General features: G+C 44.9%; 1 protein-coding gene across 1 annotated transcript; it reads left to right on the top strand.

The window, feature by feature from the left end:
• Positions 1-10,999: 10,999 nt before the first annotated feature.
• Positions 11,000-26,299, top strand: LOC146627645 (immunoglobulin superfamily member 22-like). The gene is given in 35 exon segments (XM_085358939.1): positions 11,000-11,093; positions 11,452-11,586; positions 12,317-12,453; positions 13,758-13,857; positions 13,967-14,019; positions 14,276-14,354; positions 14,357-14,442; positions 14,682-14,816; positions 14,904-14,987; positions 14,990-15,050; positions 15,360-15,418; positions 15,420-15,491; positions 20,123-20,309; positions 20,971-21,231; positions 22,017-22,141; positions 22,255-22,396; positions 22,644-22,853; positions 22,924-23,004; positions 23,089-23,370; positions 23,373-23,390; positions 23,566-23,700; positions 23,703-23,729; positions 23,925-23,969; positions 23,972-24,046; positions 24,455-24,556; positions 24,559-24,714; positions 24,717-24,786; positions 24,881-24,991; positions 24,993-25,051; positions 25,233-25,343; positions 25,346-25,431; positions 25,433-25,514; positions 25,590-25,738; positions 25,876-26,056; positions 26,154-26,299. Coding segments are annotated over 35 exon segments (3,936 nt in total).
• Positions 26,300-26,535: the final 236 nt, after the last annotated feature.

Below are 26,535 nucleotides of genomic sequence, written 5' to 3'. Positions count from 1 at the left end.
AATCATTAAAGTAAATTTCAGCACAGACACTGTATAGTTTCCCTGCTCCTAAAACTCACAGGTAGGAGTTTTAAGCAGCAAACTTCGCCTGAAAGACAATCATGAGCCAAACTGTGCCATTCACAAATGTGAATCACTGTATATCTCTGCAAGTTTTCAATATAATTTTGGCCGATCTAGTTGTTGCTCTGCACCCCATTCTAATGCCAAACACACCAGTGCAACTCCACTGCACCCGAAGGTTAACTAGCTAACACAGATGGGCGCAAATACGAAGCTTGATGCAGAAGGCAGAAATCGCATCCGTCTTCGCTGAGTGTAAAAATAGGCTTGCGTCATTTGCCAAGACACAACTTCTGTTTTGAAAGAACTGTCACGGGTTGCTCTGAGGATCCACTCGCAGGACTCCGGAGTGTGTTGTAACAGAGACAGTTTATTCACAAATATCTTCACCAAGTGTATTTACAGGCAGTGCGAGGACAGTGCTATATACAAGATGTGCGAGGACGGGTTCCAGGGCTCCAGGGAAAACAAGGGGATCACACACACGCTCACGCCAACCTCTCTCCGCTAGTGACCAGCCACCTCATACACGCTCCACACGGGGAAACACGGGGACGGGTCCGGGAAATCTAGAACAGAGAGACAAGTGTTACTTTCTGAGGCGGAAGTGTGGGAAACTAGGGCTCGACGTGTACTGACAGGAGTCTTCACAACAATCCAGCGTTGAACAGCTGATCTCCTCCTTCTGATATACCAGCTGGTCTGATGAGGCCCAGGTGTGCATGATCCGGGAGGGCGTGGGCCCGCCGTGAGTTCCGCCCCGGCAAAACAGGGGAGGGGGAGAGAGATTGCTGATCAGTGCCTTGCCGACCCCGCAGGTCGTGACAGTACCCCCCCGCCAACGGGAGCCTCCCGGCGACCCCCAGGCTTCCCAGGGTGAGCCGCATGGAACCGCCGAACCATGGCCCGGTCCAGCAGAGCCGCCCGCGGGACCCAGGAACGCTTCTCAATGCCATAGCTCTCCCAGTCCACAAGATACTGCAGGCCACGGCCCCGGCGCCTGACGTCCATAATCCGAGACACGGAGAAGGCCGGACGGCCAGCGACGACCCGGGCGGGCGGAGGGGGTCCGGAAGGAGGGCACAGAGGACTGGAACAGTGAGGTTTGATCTGCGAGACATGAAACACGTTGTGGATACGCATGGTCCTGGGGAGCTTGAGACGCACAGAAACGGGGTTAACAATGGAGTCCACTTCGAACGGGCCAATGAAGGAGGGGGAGAGCTTTTGCGACTCTGTCCTGAGAGGCACATACCGGGTCGAGAGCCAAACCTTCTGTCCAGGTGAGTAGGCCGGGGCCAGGGACCTGCGGCGATCCGCCTGCCGTTTGTTCCGGTCCGCCGTGCGAAGAAGGGCAGCTCTAGTGGCCCGCCACGCGCGCCGACACCGCCGCAGGTGCTGCTGAACAGAGGGCACAAAGTGCTCACCTTCGATGGCAGGGAACAGGGGAGGTTGGTACCCCAGGGAGGCCTCGAACGGGGAGACGCCTGTGGCCGACGAGGTAAGGCTATTGTGAGCGTACTCCACCCACATCAGTTGCTCACTCCAGGTGGTCTGATTAGTGGACGTCAAGCAACGGAGAGCCGTTTTGAGTTCTTGGTTGGCCCGTTCCGCTTTACCGTTGGTCTGTGGATGAAAACCTGACGAGAGACTAACCTGGGCCCCCAAGGAGGCGCAGAACTCCCTCCAAACACGTGACGTGAACTGTGGGCCTCGGTCCGAGACCACTTCAGCAGGGATCCCGTGGAGGCGAAACACATGAGTTGACAGAAGCCGGGCGGTCTCCAGGGCAGTGGGGAGCTTGGGGAGAGCGACAAAGTGGGCAGCTTTAGAGAAACGGTCGACAATGGTGAGGATGACTGTTACCTGATGACGGCGGAAGACCAGTGACAAAGTCAACCGCAATGTGGGACCAGGGGCGGCTTGGCGTAGGCAAGGGATGAAGTAGGCCGGCAGCAGGCTGGTTGACCGGCTTATTCTGGGCACAGGTTGGACAGGCAGCGATGAAGTCTTGGACGTCCTTGGCCAATGTAGGCCACCAGGCGAACCGCTTGATGAAGGTGACGGTGCGATGAACGCCCGGATGACAGTTGAGTTTTCCGCTGTGGGCCCATTGTAGCACTCGTGAGCGAACCAACGTGGGAACAAAGAGCACTCCCGGGGGACCAGTACCTGGATCCGGTTCCGCCCGCTGGGCCTCCCGTATGGCGGACTCGATCTCCCATGACAGGGCCCCGATAACGCACGTGGGAGGGAGAATGGGAGCCTCACGGGTGGGGTCCTCTGAGGTGGTGAATTGGCGGGAAAGGGCATCGGGTTTCACGTTCCGGGAGCCGGGCCTGTAGGTGATGGTGAAGCAGAATCTGGTAAAGAACAGAGCCCACCTGGCTTGTCGAGCATTTAGTCGTTTAGCCGACCGGATGCATTCGAGGTTCCTGTGGTCAGTCCATACCACAAAGGGTTCTGTTGCGCCCTCTAGCCAGTGGCGCCACTCCTCCAGGGCGAGTTTGATTGCCAACAGCTCCCTGTCCCCGATGTCGTAATTCTGCTCTGCAGGAGAGAGACGACGAGAGAAGTAAGCACAAGGGTGGAGCTTACCGTCTAGTTGCTGGGAGAGAACTGCTCCGACCCCTACATCCGAGGCGTCCACCTCCACGATGAACTGCCGCTTGAGATCCGGTTGCCGGAGGATGGGCGCCGACGCGAAACGTTTCTTTAGCTGGGAAAAAGCCTCCTGAGCCTGATCATCCCAGCAGAAAGGCACCTTAGGGGAAGTTAAACGGGTTAGTGGCAAAGCAATCTTGCTGTAGTCACGAATGAACCTCCGATAAAAGTTTGCAAAACCGAGGAACCGTTGAAGCTGCTTACGGTTAGGCGGCGTGGGCCAGTCTAAGACTGCTTGTACCTTAGCTGGATCGGTTCTTAAATCGCCCCGTTCAATGATGTAGCCCAAAAACGACATAGTACTCACATGAAACTCGCACTTCTCCCCTTTAACAAACAGCCGATTCTCCAGGAGGCGTTGCAGGACTTGTCTGACGTGATGTACATGATCCGGGAGAGAGCGGGAGAAGATGAGAATGTCGTCAAGGTACACAAACACAAAACGATCGATGAAATCTCGGAGAACATCATTGACTAGACTCTGAAAGACAGCTGGAGCATTAGTCAGTCCAAACGGCATGACCAAGTATTCAAAATGGCCCAGGTGCGTGTTGAAGGCAGTTTTCCACTCGTCACCCTCTCTCATCCTGACTAAGTGGTAAGCATTCCGCAGATCGAGCTTAGTAAAAATGGTCGCCCCCTGCAGGAGTTCGAAGGCGGAGGATAAAAGCGGCAGAGGGTATTTATTCTTAACAGTAATGGTATTGAGACCCCGGAAATCAATACATGGCCGAAGGCTTTTATCCTTCTTAGTGACGAAAAAGAACCCGGCAGCCACAGGGGATGAAGAGTGGCGAATCAGTCCATCAGCCAAGGATTCATTAATATACTTCTCCATGCATTCACGTTCAGGTTGAGAGAGACTGTATAAGCGACTAGTGGGAAGGGGTGCACCCGGGAGCAAATCAATACTGCAGTCGTACGGGCGATGAGGGGGAAGAGAGCGGGCGCGGTCCTTACAAAACACTTGCTTGAGATCATGATACTCTGACGGGATAGCTGAAAGGTCAGGGGGCTCGTGTGGTAGTGGTTTAGCTGCTTTAACGGGAGTAGCTGCTGTCAAACAGGTCATGTGACACTCCTCCCCCCACCCCAGAACCCTCTCCTCCCTCCAGTCGAGCACGGGGTTATGCTGGCGTAACCATGGAAATCCTAGCACCAGGGGCGTGAGAGGGGCTTCAAAGACATAAAACTGCAGCAGTTCAGTGTGATTCCCAGACAGCGTTAGGGACACGGGTTCTGTAACATGAGTTATGTCGGGAAGACGTTGACCGTTTAAAGCGGTGACCTGCAACAAGTGGGGTAATGCCCGTGTGGAAATCTTAAGTTTGAGAGCCAGGGAAGCATCTATGAAGCTCTGCTCCGCACCAGAGTCAATCAGCGCCTGAAGAGAGTGAGAGGCAGAGTGGACAGTCACTTTAGCGGCTAGCATGAAGCGTGGAGGAGAATGTGAAAAGGAGACCTCGCCCACCCGTATCCTCCTTTCTACCGGCGGGCGGGGTCTTTTGGCCGAGCAGGACAGACCTTGGCGAGATGGCCCTTGCGGCCGCAGTAAAAGCACTCACCGGATCGCCATCTGTGTGCCCTCTCCTCCGGGGAGAGTTGAGAGCGTCCGATCTGCATGGGTTGCTCCTGCTCGTCGCCGCGGTCCACTTCCCGATCGCTACTTCCGCTTCCGCCGGAAGCTGACTCCGCACGCCCCACAGGCCTCTGGGAACCGTAGTTGCTGGCGCGGTGACGCGCCCTCAAATGTTCATCAACCTTAAGGCGATCACCTCCGATAGAGTCTTGGGCAGCTCCCTCATTAACAGTTCGCCCTTAAGGACATCACTTTCATACGTTCGCCGCAGCTGCCTAAACTGCAACGTAATCTGCGTTAGGAAACCAGCACACTTGTGGAACTCACCAGCGAATGGCTCCGGTGACGGTAGAGCTCGTTCCAGGGGTTCCGCGGAAGCGGGGGCTGGTGGCGTGGAGTGTTCCGGGGCCGGCGGCTGTGCAGGAGCAGACGGGGGTGGCATAGCGGGACCTGGCAGCGGAATGTGCTGAGCGAGAGCCTGAGTGAGTGCGATCAGCTGTTGGTTAATGTGTTGTAGCATCTGCTCGTGTCGCTCCAACACGGCTTCTGGAGGAGGGGTGGGTTGTAGAGCTGAGTCCGCTGGATCCATAGTATGGCTGGATTGTTACTGTCACGGGTTGCTCTGAGGATCCACTCGCAGGACTCCGGAGTGTGTTGTAACAGAGACAGTTTATTCACAAATATCTTCACCAAGTGTATTTACAGGCAGTGCGAGGACAGTGCTATATACAAGATGTGCGAGGACGGGTTCCAGGGCTCCAGGGAAAACAAGGGGATCACACACACGCTCACGCCAACCTCTCTCCGCTAGTGACCAGCCACCTCATACACGCTCCACACGGGGAAACACGGGGACGGGTCCGGGAAATCTAGAACAGAGAGACAAGTGTTACTTTCTGAGGCGGAAGTGTGGGGAAACTAGGGCTCGACGTGTACTGACAGGAGTCTTCACAACAATCCAGCGTTGAACAGCTGATCTCCTCCTTCTGATATACCAGCTGGTCTGATGAGGCCCAGGTGTGCATGATCCGGGAGGGCGTGGGCCGAGGGCGTGAACCCGCCATGAGTTCCGCCCCGGCAAAACAGGGGAGGGGGAGAGAGATTGCTGATCAGTGCCTTGCCGACCCCGCAGGTCGTGACAAGAACATACTCTCTGGCATTATTATGATCTTTGAATAAACACACCAGTAGAGATATGGAGCCATAGACAGGGAACACACGTTTGCAAAGCCACAAACAAACATGAATCTACAGCAAAATTTGTGTTCAAGCCTGGTTCCAAAGGATAGCTCTGTAAAGTGGGAATGGTTTGTGTCACGTTTCTAGTGAGTCTACATGCTCAACATAGCTATAGTTTTATTCATTTGTATATATCTTTTTAAATGCAACTCTAATTCCAGCATCTGTCACATTCTGGCAGGTTATGAAGTGTCTGTGTGGTAGTCTTCTTGTAAAACTAATCCATTTATAGTTTGTGCTTTATTTTTGACTCCTGTCATTTTCTTGCATGAGTCAGTAAACAAAACAAACACAGCTCTTCAAAGGTGCATCCAAATGTCTCCGTCCAACATGTCATGGTCCCTTGGTCTCTGACCCGGTTGTTTTAGTTTTTTGTGAGCTCAAAGGTCGTTTGACCATCTGTGTTTGTGTTCTTCATGAGTTCTTTATTCTTTGTTAGCACCCAAAGTTGATCTATATTAAGTTGATCTCTATATTGCTTTGTATGTTGAGTCTTCAGTTCTTGTTAGTTTTTGGTTACTGAAGATTTTGTGGAGTTTGTTTTCAGTTAGTTTCCTTTCAGTTAGTGATTCCCTTGTTTAATTGTGTCTTACTTCCTGTTTTATTTTGATATCTGCTGGTCTTTTGTGTCTTGTGTCCATTTTTACTTCCTTCCTGTCATTTTCCAAGTAAACTTCAGCTGTGTCTTTTTACTCCAGGTGTTTCCAGGGGATTATGGTTTGTGATCCCAAATTACATCTTGTGTACATGTAGTTTCAGTCTCCTCTTCAGCCACAGTGTGGTTTATGCTTCTATTTGCAGACTTTGTGTTATGTAATTTGGTTTCCTGCCAAATAAAGGTTGGTTTTAGTTTGTTCTTGCCTGTCTGTGAGTCCTGTGTTTGGGTGCTATTTCTGCAAACCTCGACACACTGATCATCTGCCAGATAGAGAGGAAGAACTGTCATAAGTTTGAAAGTGGCTTGAGTTTATACCTTCCTCAGAAATGTAAAAAAAAAGAATATATTTTGGACATAAATGATTATCTGTAGCTTATGTAGTTTAGTCATAACATAAGAAATCTAAAGTGTTGGTCTTGCAACAATATTAAATTTTACAATTAAATAAGAATGGTCTCATATTCTCAGTGTGTTCTTCCTGAGGTCATGTTTTGTTTTTAGCAGTTTTACAAGAAGCACTTTTTACTGTTTTTTTCCTATCTAGCAGGAAGACAAAATCTCTAAAGATTCATTCTCAGAAAATTGAAGTCAGTAACTATCATCAGTGAAGCAGATGTCTGAGGTCTTAGCGGGCCCCGTCTCTAGAGATGAGAGGAAGATCTACTCTGCCGACCACTCAGACCAGTCCACCTCCCTGGATTTATTTCATAAGAGGCAAAGGAAGTGAAAACAAAAGGGAGATGCCTTCAAAAAGCAAAAACATAGGACGAAAAAAAGAAATTAGCCAGGCAGGATAAAAAGCACAGAGCATCCTTAGAGGGAATCCAATGAAAAATCAGGTGGACTTTAAGGATCTTGTGCTTCTGATAAATTAAGCAGAAAAGAAGATGGGGGGTGGGGGGCATCACTAGGAATGCAAAACTGGGTGGATGAATTGATGCATTGATGCATGACCACTACATGGTGCCATGGTTGTTACTGTTGTCTCACAGCAGAGATGATCTGAGTTCAAATCCCCTCGTTAGCTGGCGTCTTTCTGTGTGGAGTTTACTGAGTTTACATGCTCTCCCTGCACCTATGTGGTTTCCTCCAACTACCTTTCATAGTTTAATTACAGAATCTAAACTGGCCATAGGTACGGATGTAGTGTAGAATCAATATAGATGTGAAATCAAGGTCTTGTTGTGTAGAGCAATCAATGCAAATCCATTCAATAATAAAAGATCACTGAAACAGATGAGCAGGAGGAGGCCGCCAGTTTTACAGAAGTAAGATCATCTCGACAACAAACTTTCTCACCTTATTTCTCATACCACCATTCTTGTTTTTTTTTAAACTCACTCTTCAACTTTCAGCCAATATGAGCAGGACTGCAACTAAAGAACATTTTCTCAGTTAACTTAGTCATCATCTTTCAGTCATCAGAATCATCTCATCATCTCATCTTCATCAAGACTGGATCATTTAGCTGAAATCGGCTCTGTTTTTTCACTAATGCCTTCCCACCAGTGCTCCTTTAAAGCGCTTCTGTTTTCACAACAGACGAATTCTTTTTTACCCTGAACTCACACTGCACCAACGCTATCTGTGCCCACCTGCTGCCTTTTGGACTGGTTTGGATATTTAAATATTCTCGTCTCTGTTAGACTCTCCAGACTCCCACTGCTTTCTGGACTTCTAATTTTCTTCCAACTTTCTTTAACTTTTGTAGCAATATTTTCACATTTGCTTTTTTTTTTCTTTCTCTTTTGAGTTACTCTCATCTCATTGTGCAATCCCCTCACTTTTTCATGTGCTACTTTCTAAACTACTTTTTAATTAAGTAATCATCAGCAGTGATTTTTTTTTCAGATCCTTTATAGCAATAGCAGAATTAGCATGAAAATGTAAAAAATGTCCCAAAAACACAGTGTATCCACAATAGCTAATTATATGGTAGCAACTAAATGCATTTAGCGATGTAGACATGATCAAGATGACCTGCTGAACTTTAACTCCTCCAAAAAGAGAAACTTTCAAGTGACTGACTGGTCTCTGTCTCTGAACGCACCATTCCACATAAATCAAATCAAACTCAAACTGCTTCTCTGAGCATGACAGTAAGTTCGCTTTACTCAGATGGCCTCCACAGCAACCACATCTCAGTTCAATAGAGCATGTTTGGGATTTGGTTGAAAGGGACAGTTTGCATCATTGATGTGAAACAGAAAAATCTGCATCAACTGTGAGGTGTTAGCATCTCATTATAGACTAAAATTTTAGCAACTTTTTGAATCTATGCTGCAAAGAATGATTTCGTTCTGAAGACAAAAGTGGTACCTGGTAAAATCAATGAGCTGTAAATGGGCCTTTGCTCAGTATCTGTTTTTTAGGAACTAGACAGAGAAGAACAGGACATACAATGAAGAGGAAAAAGTAAAAATAAAGGGAAAAAAGAAAAAACATGCATATGACATTTTAAAGTTTTTATTAATGTAATGATGTGTTCAGATATTATTATTTCTATCAGTAGTTTTCCTTATCTGCCATACTGGAATCGACAAATAAATTTTTTTACCCATACGTTATCTTCTTGAAAACTGTAAAGTGTGATTTTCTTTCTTTTTGCAAATTTGCAGAAAAACATCAAGGGTGTGACCTCAGTGGAATTCATACAGACTTCTTCTTTTTCCTCTGTTAAATGCCACAGGCATTGCCCCAGTTGGAAAAAAGAAGGGGGGATGGGGGTGCTGTACCGTTTCTCTTCATTATATTATTTTATATTGTATTATATTATTACAGTCTATAGTTTAGCCGTTTATCCTGTGTTGGAGTGATAGACACACTGCAGCTCTCGGCACATGGTATAACCAAGCTTTTTAACATCCTGAAGAGCACACAAGGACACGCAAGGTCTGAGAGCAGAGGATGATAATGTATTGGTTAATGGATGTATCATTGCTAGATGTACATACATTTTCCACTTGTAATGATATACTGAGACCTCTGACACCCAAGCAGAAAGGAAAATGTTCATCAGAAATGGAGGCTGCTAGAAACTCTCTGTCAGCACAAGCTCTTTGGAGAACATTAATGCCTGCAATAGCCCACAGAGTACCATCAAACAAAGTGACCTGTGGGAAATATTAGCATTATGGCCCTGCTGAGTGTAGCCTCAGCAATCATAACCCAGAACAGATCACAGCCTTATTTGTCCAGAGACAGGACACAGCAGGGGTTCAAGCTGAGTGCCCTATCATGGCTCATTCACCAAAAAAGACTCGAGAAAAATGTGGAGACCAAACTGGCAGGATCCCACAGAGCGTGGAGCATTGTGTGGATTAAGAACATCATAAGAGGAGACATTTGGGCTGGAAGCAGTATAACCAGAAACCTTGGGCACAGACTAAATCTATGAAAAACTAAAAGCTTTTTAACAAGTAAGTTTGGTTGGCTGTGTGTCTTGTTTTTTTCTGAAATAATCGAGCCAAGGGGGGAATAAAAATCCTTTTGCAATTTGCTATGCTGGCTGCTGAGAGAGCGAGAGAGAGATCAAGGACACTGAACAAAGAGGCAGAGAAGTAAGCAGGGAGAAAAGACGTTCTTGTGTTCCACTTGCAGTGAGACAGCAACCTGTTCAGCACTTTGTAGCTTGCAGTCACTTGCTACTCGGTTAGACTGTAGAGTTATACCATCAAAGAGTTTGCTGGGGCTGCTTAAAAACGACTCTCTATGGCAGGTATCAAAGCTTACAGCGCTAATTAGCTCTCAATGTGTAGTTATTTGCTGCAGGAGGCAAAACTTACATAAACTTCTTGGATTTACATTTTTTATCACTCATGTTGAGGTTAATTGCTCATTTCATTGGCTTTTAAAGTCAAATTTACATGCAAAACCCCAGGGTGAGGAAAAAAGGTTGGATTTGTACACTAGCTCACATGTAAACATGCTCACGTGTAGTGAAATGCATGTTCGGTTCTTTTCTTTTGTTAAAAAAAAAATCCTATCTAGTAGGTAACAGTATACGGAGCTTGACATTTGCTCATACTTTCACGGAGGTTTTATATATCCAGTATTGTTCCTTCAGCTTCTCATAGTGTGTATTCATTATGTCCACACAAAGAAGTAGATACACAGCTACACATGTGAAAAGAAATTAGGGCTGGGCATGAGGGAGAAATCCAAATTCAAAGTAAGAAAGAAGGAGCACAGTTCATCAGTGATACAAACACAATGCTTTATCTCACACAGCAGGTGTGTGGATTACCTTTTAATTGGATCTTGGTGTGAGACTGGAAAAGGCAAAGGCCTATTGTAGTCGCTGCTGAAAGGGGGATGACAAAGCAAGAAAAGGACAGGGAATGAGCAGAGGAAGGGAAGTGAGTTACAATCTTGCATGCTTTTGGGAACACACACCCAATCACCACAGGAAGAGTGTGTTAAATGCAACCGGCACACTTTTATATAGACCTAAACACATTCAGGTATATAAGCATGAGCACAGGGCTAGCGGTTCTTCCGCTTGTCCTATTAAGTCACAATATAGGATATTAGCTGTATCACTGTATCAGTTGGAAAGGATGTGCCTTTGTCCCCTCTTATCCACTAGAGTTAAATGATGTTGCACCTAACCCCACGGAAGTGGGAGCCCAATATCTGCCATTTGCAAAACTATACTTTCACATCTCTATTGGTGTCTACTTAAAGCCAGGTGCAGTTCACCTCACCTTTACATCACTATCATCATACTATCAGAGCTCCTCCAGACCTCCGGGGTCAAAGCAGAGCACACAGAACAGCACATGTGAGAGAGGCAGATGACCTCTTCCTGCAGCTCGTCCACCTTCACCTCCTCCATGAGCTCCACCAAGTATCCTAAGGTGGCTCAGGGCTTGGCAAGGAGCGCAGAGGGTAGGGATCTTGCATGCAAGGAGATCCTCCTTCATTCTGGCATTCTTAGCGCTAAATCTTTGGTATTATGAGACAGGCAAGGAAGGACTATCTAAAAGAGCTGTCTTTGCTATAAGCAAAAGCAGCATAATTAACTAACATCAATGATTAGCTTCAACAACCATGTCAAATCCCCTAATGTAGAGCGCAAAAATAAAGTTTATTACCTACTGCAGACTTCTCAGCACTTAGTCAGGCCTCCGTTCTTTTTTCTCTTCTCCTTTCAAAAAAAAGGAAAAAGAAACAATTGTGCACTTAGGTTGCCTGTTTGTACAATATTCTGATAGTCTTACTGTGGATGTACTTGACTCACCTTTAGAGCACTCTGGGGTTCAATGTAAGACCTCCGCTGTGGTGGAGTCCTTCAACCAGGTACAAAAATCCCCCCAAATCCCAGAGGGAGAGTCTGTCCCAGATTTTGAAGTGAAGCTACGGCCCATCACTGCCCAAGAGGGTGAGTTGAACCATTCTTTTCATTCCACAGCAGCTTGAAATTTTACAAAATGCCCTTTGCATCTTGCAGAATCTCTCCTCACATTATATTGCAAGCAAGTGCCCTTGAGACTATAAGAAAAGCGTGCACCAGCCAAATTTAGACACTTGCCCATGATTTGCCTGGAAACACTGGATGACACAAACAAAACTCTACTGGGAAACAAAAGTTTCATGTGATGTGAAAACTTTAGGTAAACATTTTTTCTTACTGAGCGAAGGTACTGTGGGCTGCATCTGATAAAAGTCCTAACAAAGACCTCACCAAGGACAGAAATACTGTGATAAAGACTTTATAGTTCTCATCACCTCTATTGAAAAAGCATTTGCTGCTTATGCTGAATACCAGTGCCTTTTTAGCATAAAATCTACGCGTTTTAATCTGATTCACTCTACCTCTACCTGTAAATTATAGATTAAGAGAGCTGCAGAAGCTCGCCCATCACAATATGCAGAATACTGCAGAGTAGCCAGGCTATTATCATTCATGGAATGACCCTACAGCTACTTGTCTCAAAAGGAAAGCAGAAAATGATGATCCTAAATCATTTAAGGCGGACAGCTTCCCTGAAGTGCTGTCGGAGTTCACTGAGTTGACACACGACAAGGAGTACAATGACAACCTTAATGTTATGGCAACTGTTATAGCAAAATATAAATCTTAACCTGATCTGTCTTTTTGTCATTCATAGGTGACAATGCTGCATTCAAGGCAAATGTGACTGGGAATCCACAGCCCAGTGTGAGCTGGGAGCGAGCTAGTGGGTTCCCACTGTCTGTGGCAACAAAATCTTCCCATGACAACATCGACAAACAGCATATACTGAAGGTTTGACACTGTAAAACTACATGACTTATCCTTGGCCTAATTGAAATTTGATCTACAAAATACTAGTTAGACCTGCCATGATGTATGAAAAAAGGACTGGAGGCAGATCTGGAGGTCGCAGAGGTAAAGATGTTAAGATTTTCATTAAGAGTGACTAGGATGGACAAGATAAGAAATGAATACATCAGAGGTTCAGCTCAGGCTGAATGGTTTGGAGACAAAGTTAGAGAAGTGTGTCTGAGATGGTTTGGACATGAGCGGAGGAGGGATTGTGATATATTTGACCAGGATGTTACCAGGCAGGAGGAAAAGAGGAAGATCGCAGAGAAGATTCGTGGATGTAGTGAAGAGGGACATGCAGACTGTTGGTGTGACAGAGGAGAATGCCCTAGAGATAGGATAAGATGGAGGCAGATGATGGGCTGTGACAACTCCTAAAGTGAGCAGCTGAAAGTAGAAGAAGAAGAAGATTAAATTTCCCCCTTTTTATGTGATATTTTAAAACATTAAGGGATTTTGTTCACTGTCATTGTGTTGCTGCTGACTAATGTTAAGCTTGTGTTATATCTGATGAGCATCCCTGTTTAATTTTAGTCATCTAACACTATACATGTAAGTAGTATTTACTGTAGCTTTGCATGTACTTGTGTACTCTGTTTTCTCAAGTTTTTCACTGAATGTTACTCTATTGACAAATAAATCATGCCATTATTTTTTTTAAGTTAAGACTGTAATTTCAGCATCATTATCTGGAAGTGTGAATTCAGGGTTTAGGGTATCTAGTAAAAATGTGTTGCTTTAAAAGGTGAAATACTCTTTCTGGGCATGGTATCTCTGTACAGCCTATCATTTAGCTGAACAGCTCCCCGTTTTGGTGCTGTCAAGTGAGATGACACACCATGCATCATGAGGAAAAGTAGATAGGACGGGGAAAAAAACTCTCACTGAACCTTTTATCTATAACCACTCCACAGTGGATTTAGTGCTTTCTCTGTACCAGCCGGGGAGCTTAACTGAAGCTTAAATAGCTATTATAAAGCAATTAACTTGTGGGTGCTGACATATGCATCTCCCCTTGCCATCTGTTTCTCTGGTAAGGGATGACTGTTAAGTTCCAATACTGTGTGTTGAGGAGTTATTCCTATCATGCCACTGCCTTCTACTGCTTAAAATGAGTACTGCAGTGGGATAAAAATGACCTGAATGACAGTGTGACAGTTTGAAACGTCTCACTGTAACTAGACACGTTGCTTTTTCCTTCATTAGTCATTTACCTAATGTCTAATACCTTCTCTCCAAATTAGATCAAAAATCTGACCTTGGAGGATGCCGATGTCTACAAGTGCACTGCCTCCAACAAGCACAGAGATGCTGCCTTCTCCATATCACTCAGTGTTACAGAAAGTAAGCCAGCCATATCGTACAGCATGGGTTGTTTGGAAGCCATCAGCACAGTTTGCCTCCAGTTTTCTCCTAGTGCCACAGGTGAAAGTTGCTTTCTCTTTGTTTCCAGAACCACCAATGGACTTCAAAAAGATGCTGGAGAAGCAGCAGGAGCACACGCATGTTGTCTAATACTAGCTGTGACACTCCTAGAACCTGTCAAGGTGTGATGGAGCACTCTCTGATCAATTGCCAGATATATGTTTTTGCATGTATCCAGAAATACCCACAGGACAAGATCTAAAGAGTTTCTGGTGGGACTGAGGAAGATTCTTTTCAGCTACTATCGCACATATTCCTATTCTATGTCATGCATGCAAACAAGCATAGTATATACCTGTATAACTGCTTCCTGTGTAACATATTTCTTCTTTTGCAGAGGTATGGAGAAGAGAAGAAGAAGCCACCTACAGAGGAGGAGATGTTAAAGATCCTGGCTGGAGCTGACAAGAAGGACTGGGGGGGATCTGTGCCAAGTATGGCTTCAGCAACATCAGAGGCATTCTCAAGAAGTTCAAGGAGATGAAGAAGAAAGTGGAGGTGGAGGTAGACCTGTGATGCAGAGAGCTTGCACACATGACACAGGATCAAATAAAGATGAACAGGTTTGGGATATGATATTTAAAAAAAAAACAGCTTAAAATAGAGCAAGGGAGAACTGAGAAAAGTTTACACAACTTGGCGACAAAGTTAAGTTAGTAAAGCAAAAGTCAGCTGATGTGAAGATGGGAAATAATTCAAAATGTCATTATTTAAGTATTTCTACATTTGATATGTTTTACAAGATGGTGCGTGTCTTGAAGCCCCTGGAAGACATCACTGCCAAAGTTGACATCGTGTTCAACACTGTCTTGGAACTGAAGGATCCAAACATCAGGATCAGTGGTTTTTGGTAAAGCACATCAGTTTTCTGGTTCAGTGTCAAAGTCTTCTTATTTATGAATGTTACCATGACATAAACCACTTGCGATTTCTCCCCTCATCTCAGCGTTGTGCTTGCAATTCAGGGCGCAGAGCTGCAGTGGGTCCAGTACTCTCATGGGAAATATGAAGTGAAACTGATGGGAACTAAGCACATGCTATGCATTTCTATTGCGTGCACCTGAGTGACATGGGCACCTACACTCTGCAGGTTGGAGACAAGAGACTTTCGGCATGTGCAGAGTGGAACTCGGGACTCCTTCTCACTGCTCATAATACAGATTTTATTGTATTTACTGTCCCCATTTACATACTCCTTTTTACATGCTTTCTTTACATTTGTCATTACTTAACACCATGTCATATTTTATCCCCTCCATTCAGTGTCAGTATTTATTTGACCCAGAGATCAGACTTTCTCACTTAGTTCATATTACTCAAAAACCCTCATGTCAACCCCCTCCCCCCCAGATCCATAGCTAGTTGGCTTGGAATCCTTGGATATGTTTACTTGACTGATCAATAAAAACCCTTCTTGTCTTCTGCTTTATCTCATTCAAATGAACTGCTTAAAGTCGTGTCTGACTTAAAGCCAAAAAAGAGTAAATGAGCGACAGACTGCTGTGTTTGAGGTCCATCTTTCCAAGAAAACAGATCGACCCCTAATCTGGAAGGTTAGTGTAGTTAGTGTGTAGTTCAGGAAGAGAATCATAGAATTTAATTACACTTTTACACTATCATATGATATCGCATATAGGATGAGACTGAAAATGCTTTTTAAAGATAGTTTCCTGAATTTCTTAACATCTCAGTTACTCTGTCTGTGAAGGTTCTCAGTCATCCAGGTCATCGTAGTCAAAGGAGCTTGCAAAGAAAAGCGTCTGGACTTCTTTAAGTTGCTTGAAGACGTTTCACCTCTCATCCGAGAAGCTTCTTCAGTTCTAAGGTCAAATGGTGGAGAGTCCCAGATATAAACCTAGTGGGAGTATCCCCCCACAGAGGGACAAAAGGACCCCCTGATGATCCTCTAATCGCCTGAGCCAAGGTGGGAAACTGGGCGTGGGTCCCAATCAGCCAGAGTTTCGGGTGTGTTCATTGTGAAACCTGGCCCCACCTTATCATGCGAATTCCTGAGGTCAGATGGCCCAGGATGTGAGTGGGCGTTAAGGCGTCTGGGAAGGGATCTCAAAACTGGATTATAGATGGCAGAGAGTTGGTGTCGTAAACCCCCGCCTCTGTTCAAAGATGGTCGCTCACAGTGGACATAGATGCTTCTTTCACTCCTCTTTCAAACCATCTGTCCTCTCTGTCCAAAATGTGAACATTGGCATCCTCGAAAGAGTGTCCTTTATCCTTAAGATGCAGATGGACTGCTGAGTCTTGTCCTGTGGAGGTGGCTCTTCTGTGTTGTGCCATGCGCTTGTGAAGTGGCTGTTTGGTCTCTCCAATGTAGAGGTCTGAGCATTCCTCGCTGCACTGTACAGCATACACCACATTGTTAAGTTTGTGTTTTGGCGTTTTGTCTTTCGGGTGAACCAGTTTCTGTCTGAGCGTGTTGCTGGGTCTGAAATACACCGGGATGTCATGCTTGGAGAAAACTCTCCTGAGTGTCTCTGATACACCGGCTACATAGGGGATGACAATGTTGTTGCGTCTGTCCTTCTTATCCTCTCTCGCTGGTGTCTGGTCTTCTTTTCTGTGCCTCTTTGCTGACTTTAAGAACGCCCATTTAGGATAGCCGCACGTTTTGAGTGCTTCCTTTACATGTGTGTGTTCCTTCTTTTTTCCTTCAGGCTTAGAGGGAACATGTTCTGCCCGGTGGTGTAGGGTCCTGATTACTCCAAGTTTGTGTTCCAGAGGGTGATGGGAGTCAAAGAGGAGGTACTGGTCCGTGTGTGTGGGCTTCCGGTAAACTTCGATGTTGAGTTTGCCGTTCTCTTCAATGTGCACAGCGCAGTCCAGGAAAGGCAGACAGTTGTCCTTTGTGTCTTCCCTGGTGAACTTGATGTTCTTATCCACAGCGTTGATGTGCGCAGTGAAGGATTCCACTTCTTGTGTCTTGATTTTGACCCAGGTGTCGTCCACATATCTGTACCAGTGGCTGGGTACTCTTCCTTTGAAAGAGCCAAGAGCCTTCCTTTCCACTTCCTCCATGTAAAGGTTGGCTACAATAGGTGACACGGGGGAGCCCATGGCACAGCCATGTTTTTGTCTGTAAAAGCCTTCGTTGTACTTGAAATATGTAGTGGTGAGGCAGAGGTCTAACAGTGTGCAGATCTGATCGGGTGTGAAGTTGGTCCTGTCCTCCAAGGAGCTGTCTTCTTGTAGTCGTTTTCTTCTCGGATGAGAGGTGAAACGTCTTCAAGCAACTTAAAGAAGTCCAGACGCTTTTCTTTGCAAGCTCCTTTGACTACGATGACCTGGATGACTGAGAACCTTCACAGACATATTGCCGTACATTTTGGGAGGAACACCCTTCAACTGGTGCGGGAGTATGAAAGGGAATCAAGGAAACTAGCGGATTATAGGAACCATCTCCGTTTCAACCTAAGATGTAGACAAAGCAGAGTTGTTCCTAAGAGCCTGCGCCTTGGATCCACTGTCAGGGGATACAGAGCAGACTTGATTCTACAGAGAGCACAAAATCACCTTTTAAGTGAAAGGATAAGACAGGTCCATTTCACCATAGATGCCCTCCAGATCAAGATCAGCCAGACCCTGCAGGAACTGGAAATCCTTCTACCCTGTCCAATCTTAGAAGAGGTTTACAAGTTTGTGGACAAGGCTCAGCGGGCCCAACACTCTAAAGGAAAAGAAAGACAACGCAGGAAATTTCACACCTTGCTTTCAAAAACACACACTCCTCATCCTGAACCTACACAACCCAGAGAAGAAAACACACCTGATGCCAGTCAGGAGAAATGGGTTAAGAACTTTTCAGACAGGATCCTCACTGAACCTGAAAAGAGAGTATTAGCCAAAGGACTCAATTTTGCCATTTCTCCACAACAGTTGCCCATAGTGGACCTCATCACAGCCACAGAATCTGCCATACGGATTAATAAATTATCACAGACAGAAGCAGAGCAAATCAGGATGAAAGTCTCAGCCATGCTCTCCAGTGCCAAAGTCCCTCCATCCAACCTCACAATACAGGAAAAGAAGGCCGTCGCTTCCCTGAGCAAAGACCACAACATCACTGTTTTACCAGCTGATAAGGGAAGATGCACCGTGGTCCTAAACACTACAGATTACCATACAAAGATCACTACTCTCCTCAGTGACAACAATACCTACGAAGCCCTAAAGCGAGACCCCACAAGCAGCTACAAAAAGAAAGTTATAGCTTGCCTTCAAGACTTTGAAAAGGACAAAATTATTGACCGCCTTACATATCACCGCCTTTACCCAGGGGATGCCATACCCTGCATCTATGGACTTCCTAAGATCCACAAGGAAGCTGTCCCACTCAGACCCATAGTCAGTAGCATAAACTCAGCCACTTATAACATTGCAAAACACCTTGCTACCATCCTTGCTCCTCTCGTGGGGAACAACCCACACCACATCAAGAACTCCACCGACTTCACCGACAAGGTCCAGAAACTTACCCTGGATCCAGATGAAACCATGGTGTCCTTTGATGTAGTCTCTCTCTTCAGTTGCATACCCACCACGGAGGCCGTGGAGACTGTCAGAAAACGACTACAAGAAGACAGCTCCTTGGAGGACAGGACCAACTTCACACCCAATCAGATCTGCACACTGTTAGACCTCTGCCTCACCACTACATATTTCAAATACAACGAAGGCTTTTACAGACAAAAACATGGCTGTGCCATGGGCTCCCCCGTGTCACCTATTGTAGCCAACCTTTACATGGAGGAAGTGGAAAGGAAGGCTCTTGGCTCTTTCAAAGGAAGAGTACCCAGCCACTGGTACAGATATGTGGACGACACCTGGGTCAAAATCAAGACACAAGAAGTGGAATCCTTCACTGCGCACATCAACGCTGTGGATAAGAACATCAAGTTCACCAGGGAAGACACAAAGGACAACTGTCTGCCTTTCCTGGACTGCGCTGTGCACATTGAAGAGAACGGCAAACTCAACATCGAAGTTTACCGGAAGCCCACACACACGGACCAGTACCTCCTCTTTGACTCCCATCACCCTCTGGAACACAAACTTGGAGTAATCAGGACCCTACACCACCGGGCAGAACATGTTCCCTCTAAGCCTGAAGGGAAAAAGAAGGAACACACACATGTAAAGGAAGCACTCAAAACGTGCGGCTATCCTAAATGGGCGTTCTTAAAGTCAGCAAAGAGGCACAGAAAAGAAGACCAGACACCAGCGAGAGAGGATAAGAAGGACAGACGCAACAACATTGTCATCCCCTATGTAGCCGGTGTATCAGAGACACTCAGGAGAGTTTTCTCCAAGCATGACATCCCAGTGTATTTCAGACCCAGCAACACGCTCAGACAGAAACTGGTTCACCCGAAAGACAAAACGCCAAAACACAAACTTAACAATGTGGTGTATGCTGTACAGTGCAGCGAGGAATGCTCAGACCTCTACATTGGAGAGACCAAACAGCCACTTCACAAGCGCATGGCACAACACAGAAGAGCCACCTCCACAGGACAAGACTCAGCAGTCCATCTGCATCTTAAGGATAAAGGACACTCTTTCGAGGATGCCAATGTTCACATTTTGGACAGAGAGGACAGATGGTTTGAAAGAGGAGTGAAAGAAGCCATCTATGTCCACTGTGAGCGACCATCTTTGAACAGAGGCGGGGGTTTACGACACCAACTCTCTGCCATCTATAATCCAGTTTTGAGATCCCTTCCCAGACGCCTTAACGCCCACTCACATCCTGGGCCATCTGACCTCAGGAATTCGCATGATAAGGTGGGGCCAGGTTTCACAATGAACACACCCGAAACTCTGGCTGATTGGGACCCACGCCCAGTTTCCCACCTTGGCTCAGGGAATTAGAGGATCATCAGGGGGTCCTTTTGTCCCTCTGTGGGGGGGTCACTCCCACTAGGTTTATATCTGGGACTCTCCACCATTTGACCTTAGAACTGAAGAAGCTTCTCGGATGAGAGGTGAAACGTCTTCAAGCAACTTAAAGAAGTCCAGACGCTTTTCTTTGCAAGCTCCTTTGACTATCTCAGTTACTCCAAAAAAAAGGAACCCACAGATACAGTATACTGCCATTGTTTGAGGAAATATAAAACACTGGAACATAATGTGGAAATAGTTTTCCCAGAAGTGTTTTTTGTTTTTGCAGGTAAAGGAAAAGGGGAGGGAAAGAGATGAAAAGTCTGATGTCTCTCTGTATGAGGATGACCTCACCTACACCTTAAAGATTAAGGATATGAAAGCCACTGACACTGGAAACTAAACAACCAGCACTGGAGACCTCACTGCCACCTTGCTGCTTTTTATTTGCCAACACAAAGAAAAAAAACTAGTTTGTCTTGTTTTTGTTGTTTTGTTTTTCCCAACAGAGCTGTCTTGTTGGAGCTAATATTTCTAGGGAAACAAACCTTCACAGTTGAGATATGAGCTGCCACTGCCTTGTTTTCCTCCCCTGAGATTAGAAGCTTCGCTCCTTCGTAGCTATGCAAAACAACATCATCTTCCCTGTTTTTCAAATGAAGATGTATGGGGAGTGCAATAAATCCTCCCTCCTAGTGCTCAGTTGAAAGTAATCCAACCAAATCCCTGCTCACAACAAGCTCATTTATTACAGCTCTGCCTAACAAGACATTTACTTGCCCAAGGTGCAAGTTGGGGCATGTAAATATCTTTACAAGGACACGTGGCTGTCCTCTGGGTTTGGACCAAGAGAAGCATAGCAATTGAGGTTGTGTTAATTATAGTTATTCATGAATATGAGTACGCTCTATCTTTTTTTTTCTGGGACTGAATATAAAGAACAAGCCTAATAAGTGCAAGAGCATTTAAATTCTGTTCATACTTTCACCTTGTAATCATCAGTGTCTGTGCTTCTACTTCTAAAATTACTAAAACTTTGTAAGTGTAGTATGCTAATAAAGTCCACATTAGCGCTAAAGTGCCTCTCTTATTTTCATTCTTCCTCTGTTTTAATTCTATATAGGCATTCCCATCAAGTTTACCAGAATGTCTGTGTGCATGAGAGAAGCACAGCCCGCCTGGAGTGTGAGATGAGCTCCAAGGACGTGCACATTCACTGGCTGAAGGATGGGTGTGATATCACAGCAAGCGGGCGCTACATCTTCATGCGTGAGGGGAAAAGGGCTGAGGTTATTATAGAAGAGTGTCAGCTGGCTGATGAGGGAGAGTACTCTGTTGTCTGCACTCAGGACAACGATGCACACGAATATGTCAAGTCTGCTAAAGTCACTGTGGCTGGTAAGAATTCTGCTCTATAGAGAAAAAGAACCCTTAAATTTTCTTGGACTATAAGGTGAAAGTGCATGTGTTCCTCCACTGATCAAACAATGCAGTAAACTGCAGTTACAGCAACAGAGAAATAGAAAAATAGCACAGTGCTGTTCAGAACAAAACAGAGTGTCAGTGCCAAAAAAGATGCTTTGTGGAAACAAAACACAGGCCTATTGTGTGTATTATTATAGTACTGCACAGCCACAGAGTAGTGGTGAGAGTAAGTGCTCCAACTGTTGAACTGTTAGCCACAGATTCCTATCAGGCAAGCACCCGGTGCTCTCCCTTGCAACACTGCAGTAGAAAGACTTGCGAGTATGGCGATCTATCTTCTTCACTCTTGTGTAACTTCCCATATTCTTTTGTCTCTCCCTTGTTGCACTCCCACACATCCTTCCTCCTCTTTCAGGCTGTTACCTCTGCAGAATTTTTATCTGAGCAGACTCCACCATGTTCACAAATTGCTTACTGCTCTCAAGTTCTGTAAGTATGTTTTACAATAGTCATGCTCGTGACTTCCACCTTTCAGCTTCTGACAATAAGATGGATCATTTTGGATGTAAAATACTACTAGCATATTTTAGAGAGTAAAATGGATGTTTCTTTTGCAGATTTCAGCTAACGTTTTTGAATCAGCCAAAGCCAAGGCAATGGAAAAAACTGTAAAAATCTAACAACACAGCATAACTGATTAATAATTAATTCTATGAATGTTAATTCTCTCTAAGTTCTTTTTCTCTGTGTGTTGCCAGAGTGTTTTGCCTCACTGAAGAGTGGTATGTCAGATGTTCAGTGTTCGACAGGGTCCCCTGCAGAGCCGAGTGTTGTTCTTGCTGATGAGAAGGTGGATGGAGTATGGCTGAAGGATGGGGTGGAGGTAAGAGATAACGCAGAACTGGATAAAAGACTTGTTAGCTGTTAATCCTGAAATGTAAATTTGGCAATTTTTTTTTGCCTTTTTCATCCATCCTTTTGTGTTAAATTCAACAGTTTTCGAAGCTGAATGGAGTTCAGGTGGTAAAACAGGGAGCTGTGCACAAACTAATTTTCTCTGGTGTGAATGAGTCCCATGAGAGCAAGTACACATTCAGAGCTAAAGGGGCTGAAAGTGAGGCTGTGCCCAGTATTGCAGGTTAGTGCAGTGGTTCCCAAACTGTTTTGCTAGGTCCCCCTTTGTTTTACAAGAAAAATCCTCGCTCCCCCCCGAAACCCCCACGCACAAACACATCCTCCAAACACACACGCCCATGTTTTTTTTCCAAACTCCATTGTGGTTTATTTCTATGGGGAACAGCTGGGACAAATCAGACCTAATGAGACAAGGGGAAGCAAAACTAGGCACACTGCACAGGGACTTTCACAATAAAACAGGAAACAAGATTCTTTATTTGTCACATGCATAGTTATACAAGTACAATACTCAGTGAAATGTATCTAAACTTACAGCATCTGGTATTACAAAGGCAAATCAGATCCTAAGCTTACCTGGTATAAGGATGGTGTGAAGGTTATGGAGGATGAGAGGACCAAGGTGGAGCAGACAGATAATAGCACCTCATTGGTGCTTAGCAGGTGGATTAAAATAAAGGGTGTCATGCTGTATCATATGCAGATACAGTTGTTTTTTTATTTACTTTGGATGTTTACTTGATGCGTGAGAGAAGATTAGTGGCGCATTTATGCGTTGTCTCAAGAGCGACTGTGGTGCTGCTGTTACTGACGTGCAACTCATTGTGATTGGTGGATGAAATCACACAATCATATTAATTTAAAGCACTTTTTGAAATGGAGGTTTGTATTTAACTAACACATCGCTTTCTTTAGACCGCCCAAAGCCTCCTCAAGGGAAAGTTGAGTTTCTTGAGCCGTAAGAGAAGTGTATCAAGATGAAATGGAAGGCTCGAAGTGACAACGGGGGTAAGCAGGTCACCAGTTTTGTGATCGATCGCTGTATGGTAGGCAAGAGGTCCTGGAACAGGGTTGGAGAAGTGGATAGTAGCATTAATGCCTTCACTGATGATAAAGTGGAGGAGGGCCATGCATACTAGCATTGCATCAGAGCCATCAATGAAGAGGGAATGAGTGACCCTCTGGAGACAGAGGAGGCCATGGTGGAGAGCCCATAGGTGAGCACTAATCATGATCAAAATCAGCCCAAATAGGTCCAACTAGAGGTGAAAGGTAAAGAGAAATGCTTTATGGTTTACAGTTCACTGCAGTTCCACTTCATTGCCATGCTAAAAGTTTCATATCCTGGATTTGAGATGTCTATTGACATCTGTTTAAAATCCACTTATCCAGAGCCTCCAGGTACAGCATCACAGCCTCATGTGTCTAATTTAACTAAGAACACCATGACAGTGAGTTGGAGTCCTCCAGCCAGTGATGGAGGAGCTTCAGTTCACGGCTACATCTGTGAACTGAGGAGAAATAAAGGCTGCAAATCCATAAGGAGCTACTCACTGGTCAGGCTTGGAGCAGCGTGCCAAGCCAAGCAATCTCATGCGTCACTGCAAATTTTTTATTGAAATCAGTGGTACCGTTACAAGCCGAAGTGCCCATTTTAGCATTTTATCTAATAACTCCTGACTCCTAACCTAGCTTCCTTACTGATGCTACATTCACATCTATCACATTCAAGCCTTTATTACTGTTTCTAGAAACCAACTTCATGGTGTGTGGATTGGTGGAAGATATGGGGTATGAGTGACTAGTGTAAACAGGGCTGTTGCAGGCACTCCCAGCAACGTTTCTAATCCCATGCCGGCTAAAAATCCAGCACGTACGTCTTCCCCTCACAGTGTGTTGTTTATTTTCTTTCCTGAATCAGCAGGATGGAGCCCATCGGTATGTAGGCTCCCATATTGAAGCTTTGAGTTTTGAATTTGTGTCTTAACCACTTAGTCATTTGCTTTATCACCTATTTTACTCTAAATGGATACCGTGCTGTATTAAAAAAAACTTGAAATTAGCAACTTATCCAGTAATTTGGAAAATGTTTACTCAGATCAAAAATTAAGTGTAAAGTTTTGCCATTTCTAATGTATGGTTTTGCTTTTTTTATGCCCCTGTTGGCCATTAAAAAAACCTGAGCAATTCACTTTATATATGTGGAGTTTATGTTCCTTTTATTTCTGTACCTAAATATTTGATTTATTCAACAGTATACAAATTTAATTTTCCCCTGAAGCAGCTCCCGGCCTAGTGAGGAACCTGAATGTATCTGATTCCACAAACTCCTCCGTTTCTCTAAAGTGGACTCCTCCATGCCAAGGAGATGAGCCTATCAAGGAGATGCTAAGACGTGGAGGAAAGCCACTAAGATCCCTGTCTCCTGTACTGCCTTCACAGTGGTGGGACTTCAGGAGCAGATGAGGTACCACGTCCGTGTCTGAGCTGTCAATGAAAAAGGGGTGGGGGAGCCCACTGAGCTAGCAAAAGGTGTATTGGCCATAATCGTGTGGTTTTCCAGGCTGGAAAGGCAATTTGCCTTGACTTCAGCTTCACTGTAAGACTTCATCAGTGAAATAAAGTGGCTAATATTTAACAGTTGTCTTTCTCTTCAGGAGGATGTAATAACTGTACCTCGAAACACAAACCACAAACATCCAGTCAGACACATTTATATCCAAGATGGCATTCTCACCACAGGAAGACAGGTCATCACAAACACCAAGAATCACTCCCAGTCATTCACTTCTTCCACTCAGCAACTTGACTCTGGCATCTGTTCTCCTGAAGAATAACTATGGAGAGGCTCACTATAAAGTCCATGTCAAGGTTATAGGTAAGTGACGAATGCTTCATTATTTACTCCCCACTTTGTCCTTCTTTAATGATTGTATTCTGTAACAAGAAGTCACTTCAGATCCATTTTTGCTGTTTTGATAGCTTTATACAAACTTCCAGATCTGTCAAGAGAAATTTACAGTAATTTCTTCCTCTTGTTCTCCTGCTGCTGTACTCAGATGTTCCCCAACCGCCAAACAACCTCCAGTTGGTGGAGGAGATCCTGGACACAGTGGCTCTGCAATGGGATCACACCCGTGACCTGGCTGATGAGGATCAGGCAACACATTATGTACAGCTTCCTGGTTTACTGTGACCGAGTGTGTTTTCATTAGCAAGTACACTGTTACTGGACTGCTTCCAGGAAGGAAGTACTATTTTTAGGGTCACTGCACAGAATTCAGTCGGTGACAGGGATCAATTAGATTCAAAGCAACCTTTCATCATCGCCAAGGAGAAAGGTAACAGTAGTGTATTTCTCAGTCTCAGTCACGCTCTTTACTCAGATTTATTTATGTCTGCTGTGTGTTTCCAAGAGAGCATCAACAGCCTTCAGGGGAAGGAATATGCATTACCTCAAAGTCATGTTAAACTTACTTTCCTGCTGCCGCTGAAGGACTAAGCCATTCTCAAAGGACATGACTGCAACATGAGCTGTGCCTAACAGGGGCTGCCAACTCCACTGGTATGAAAGACATGGCTACTGATGTCAGCAACCATAATATATGTGAAGCAAAATTTAAAACATCTGTGCGTACAATCTTTGTACACACAGATGTTTACTTCTGTTGCCCACAAGTAAAAAAATTCTCCCCTTTGTAGGCTTGCTGGTATCAAGGGGAATCCATGATCTCTGATTCCACTCACTTTTGGCACCGCACAGTTAATGGAGTGTGCACTCTAGTCATCCCCACTTGTGGAGCTCAAGACAATGTAGAATACACTCTGGTGCTGGAAAACCCTCTGGGGATGGTCAAGTGTACCTGTAACCTAGTAGTGTATGGTAGGTTCTACAATGAGAGAGGGTGGAGAGTGAAATAATTAATAATTTATAATGATATTACCTTACTAAATATATATCTATATGTTAGGACTTTCAGATAAAGATGACAAGGGTCTGCTGGAGAGCTTCCTGACTAATCAGAAAAACAAAGAGATGCTTATTTTGGAAGGAGTCTTCTATAATTGGCCACTTCACTTGTTCTTACATTGCTGTTGGCATTTTCACTCATTTTGGTTTGACTAAGTTCTGTATATCACTGATTATAACTGTTAGGCATGTTGTAGTTTTCTGTTTTCATTTTTTTCAATTCTGGTAATACTTTTAACAAACACTAGAGGTCAGACTCTCACTCTTCCTTCAGGAGTGGCTAAATGTTTGGTATGTTTGGGGGTTGCTCGTCATTAGTCAGCTCATTCAGCCAGAGAGATTGTCTTTTATCTTTAGCTCACAAATGCTTTTCTGTCTTAAAAATAAGAAAG

This window comes from Diplotaxodon limnothrissa, linkage group LG7 (assembly GCF_057381915.1).
Source record: "Diplotaxodon limnothrissa isolate DT_005_m linkage group LG7, D_limnothrissa_male_GT1.1, whole genome shotgun sequence".
Classification (NCBI taxonomy): domain Eukaryota; kingdom Metazoa; phylum Chordata; class Actinopteri; order Cichliformes; family Cichlidae; genus Diplotaxodon; species Diplotaxodon limnothrissa.
Note: the sequence above shows the minus strand (reverse complement) of the source record. Positions and strands in the feature narration are given on the sequence as shown.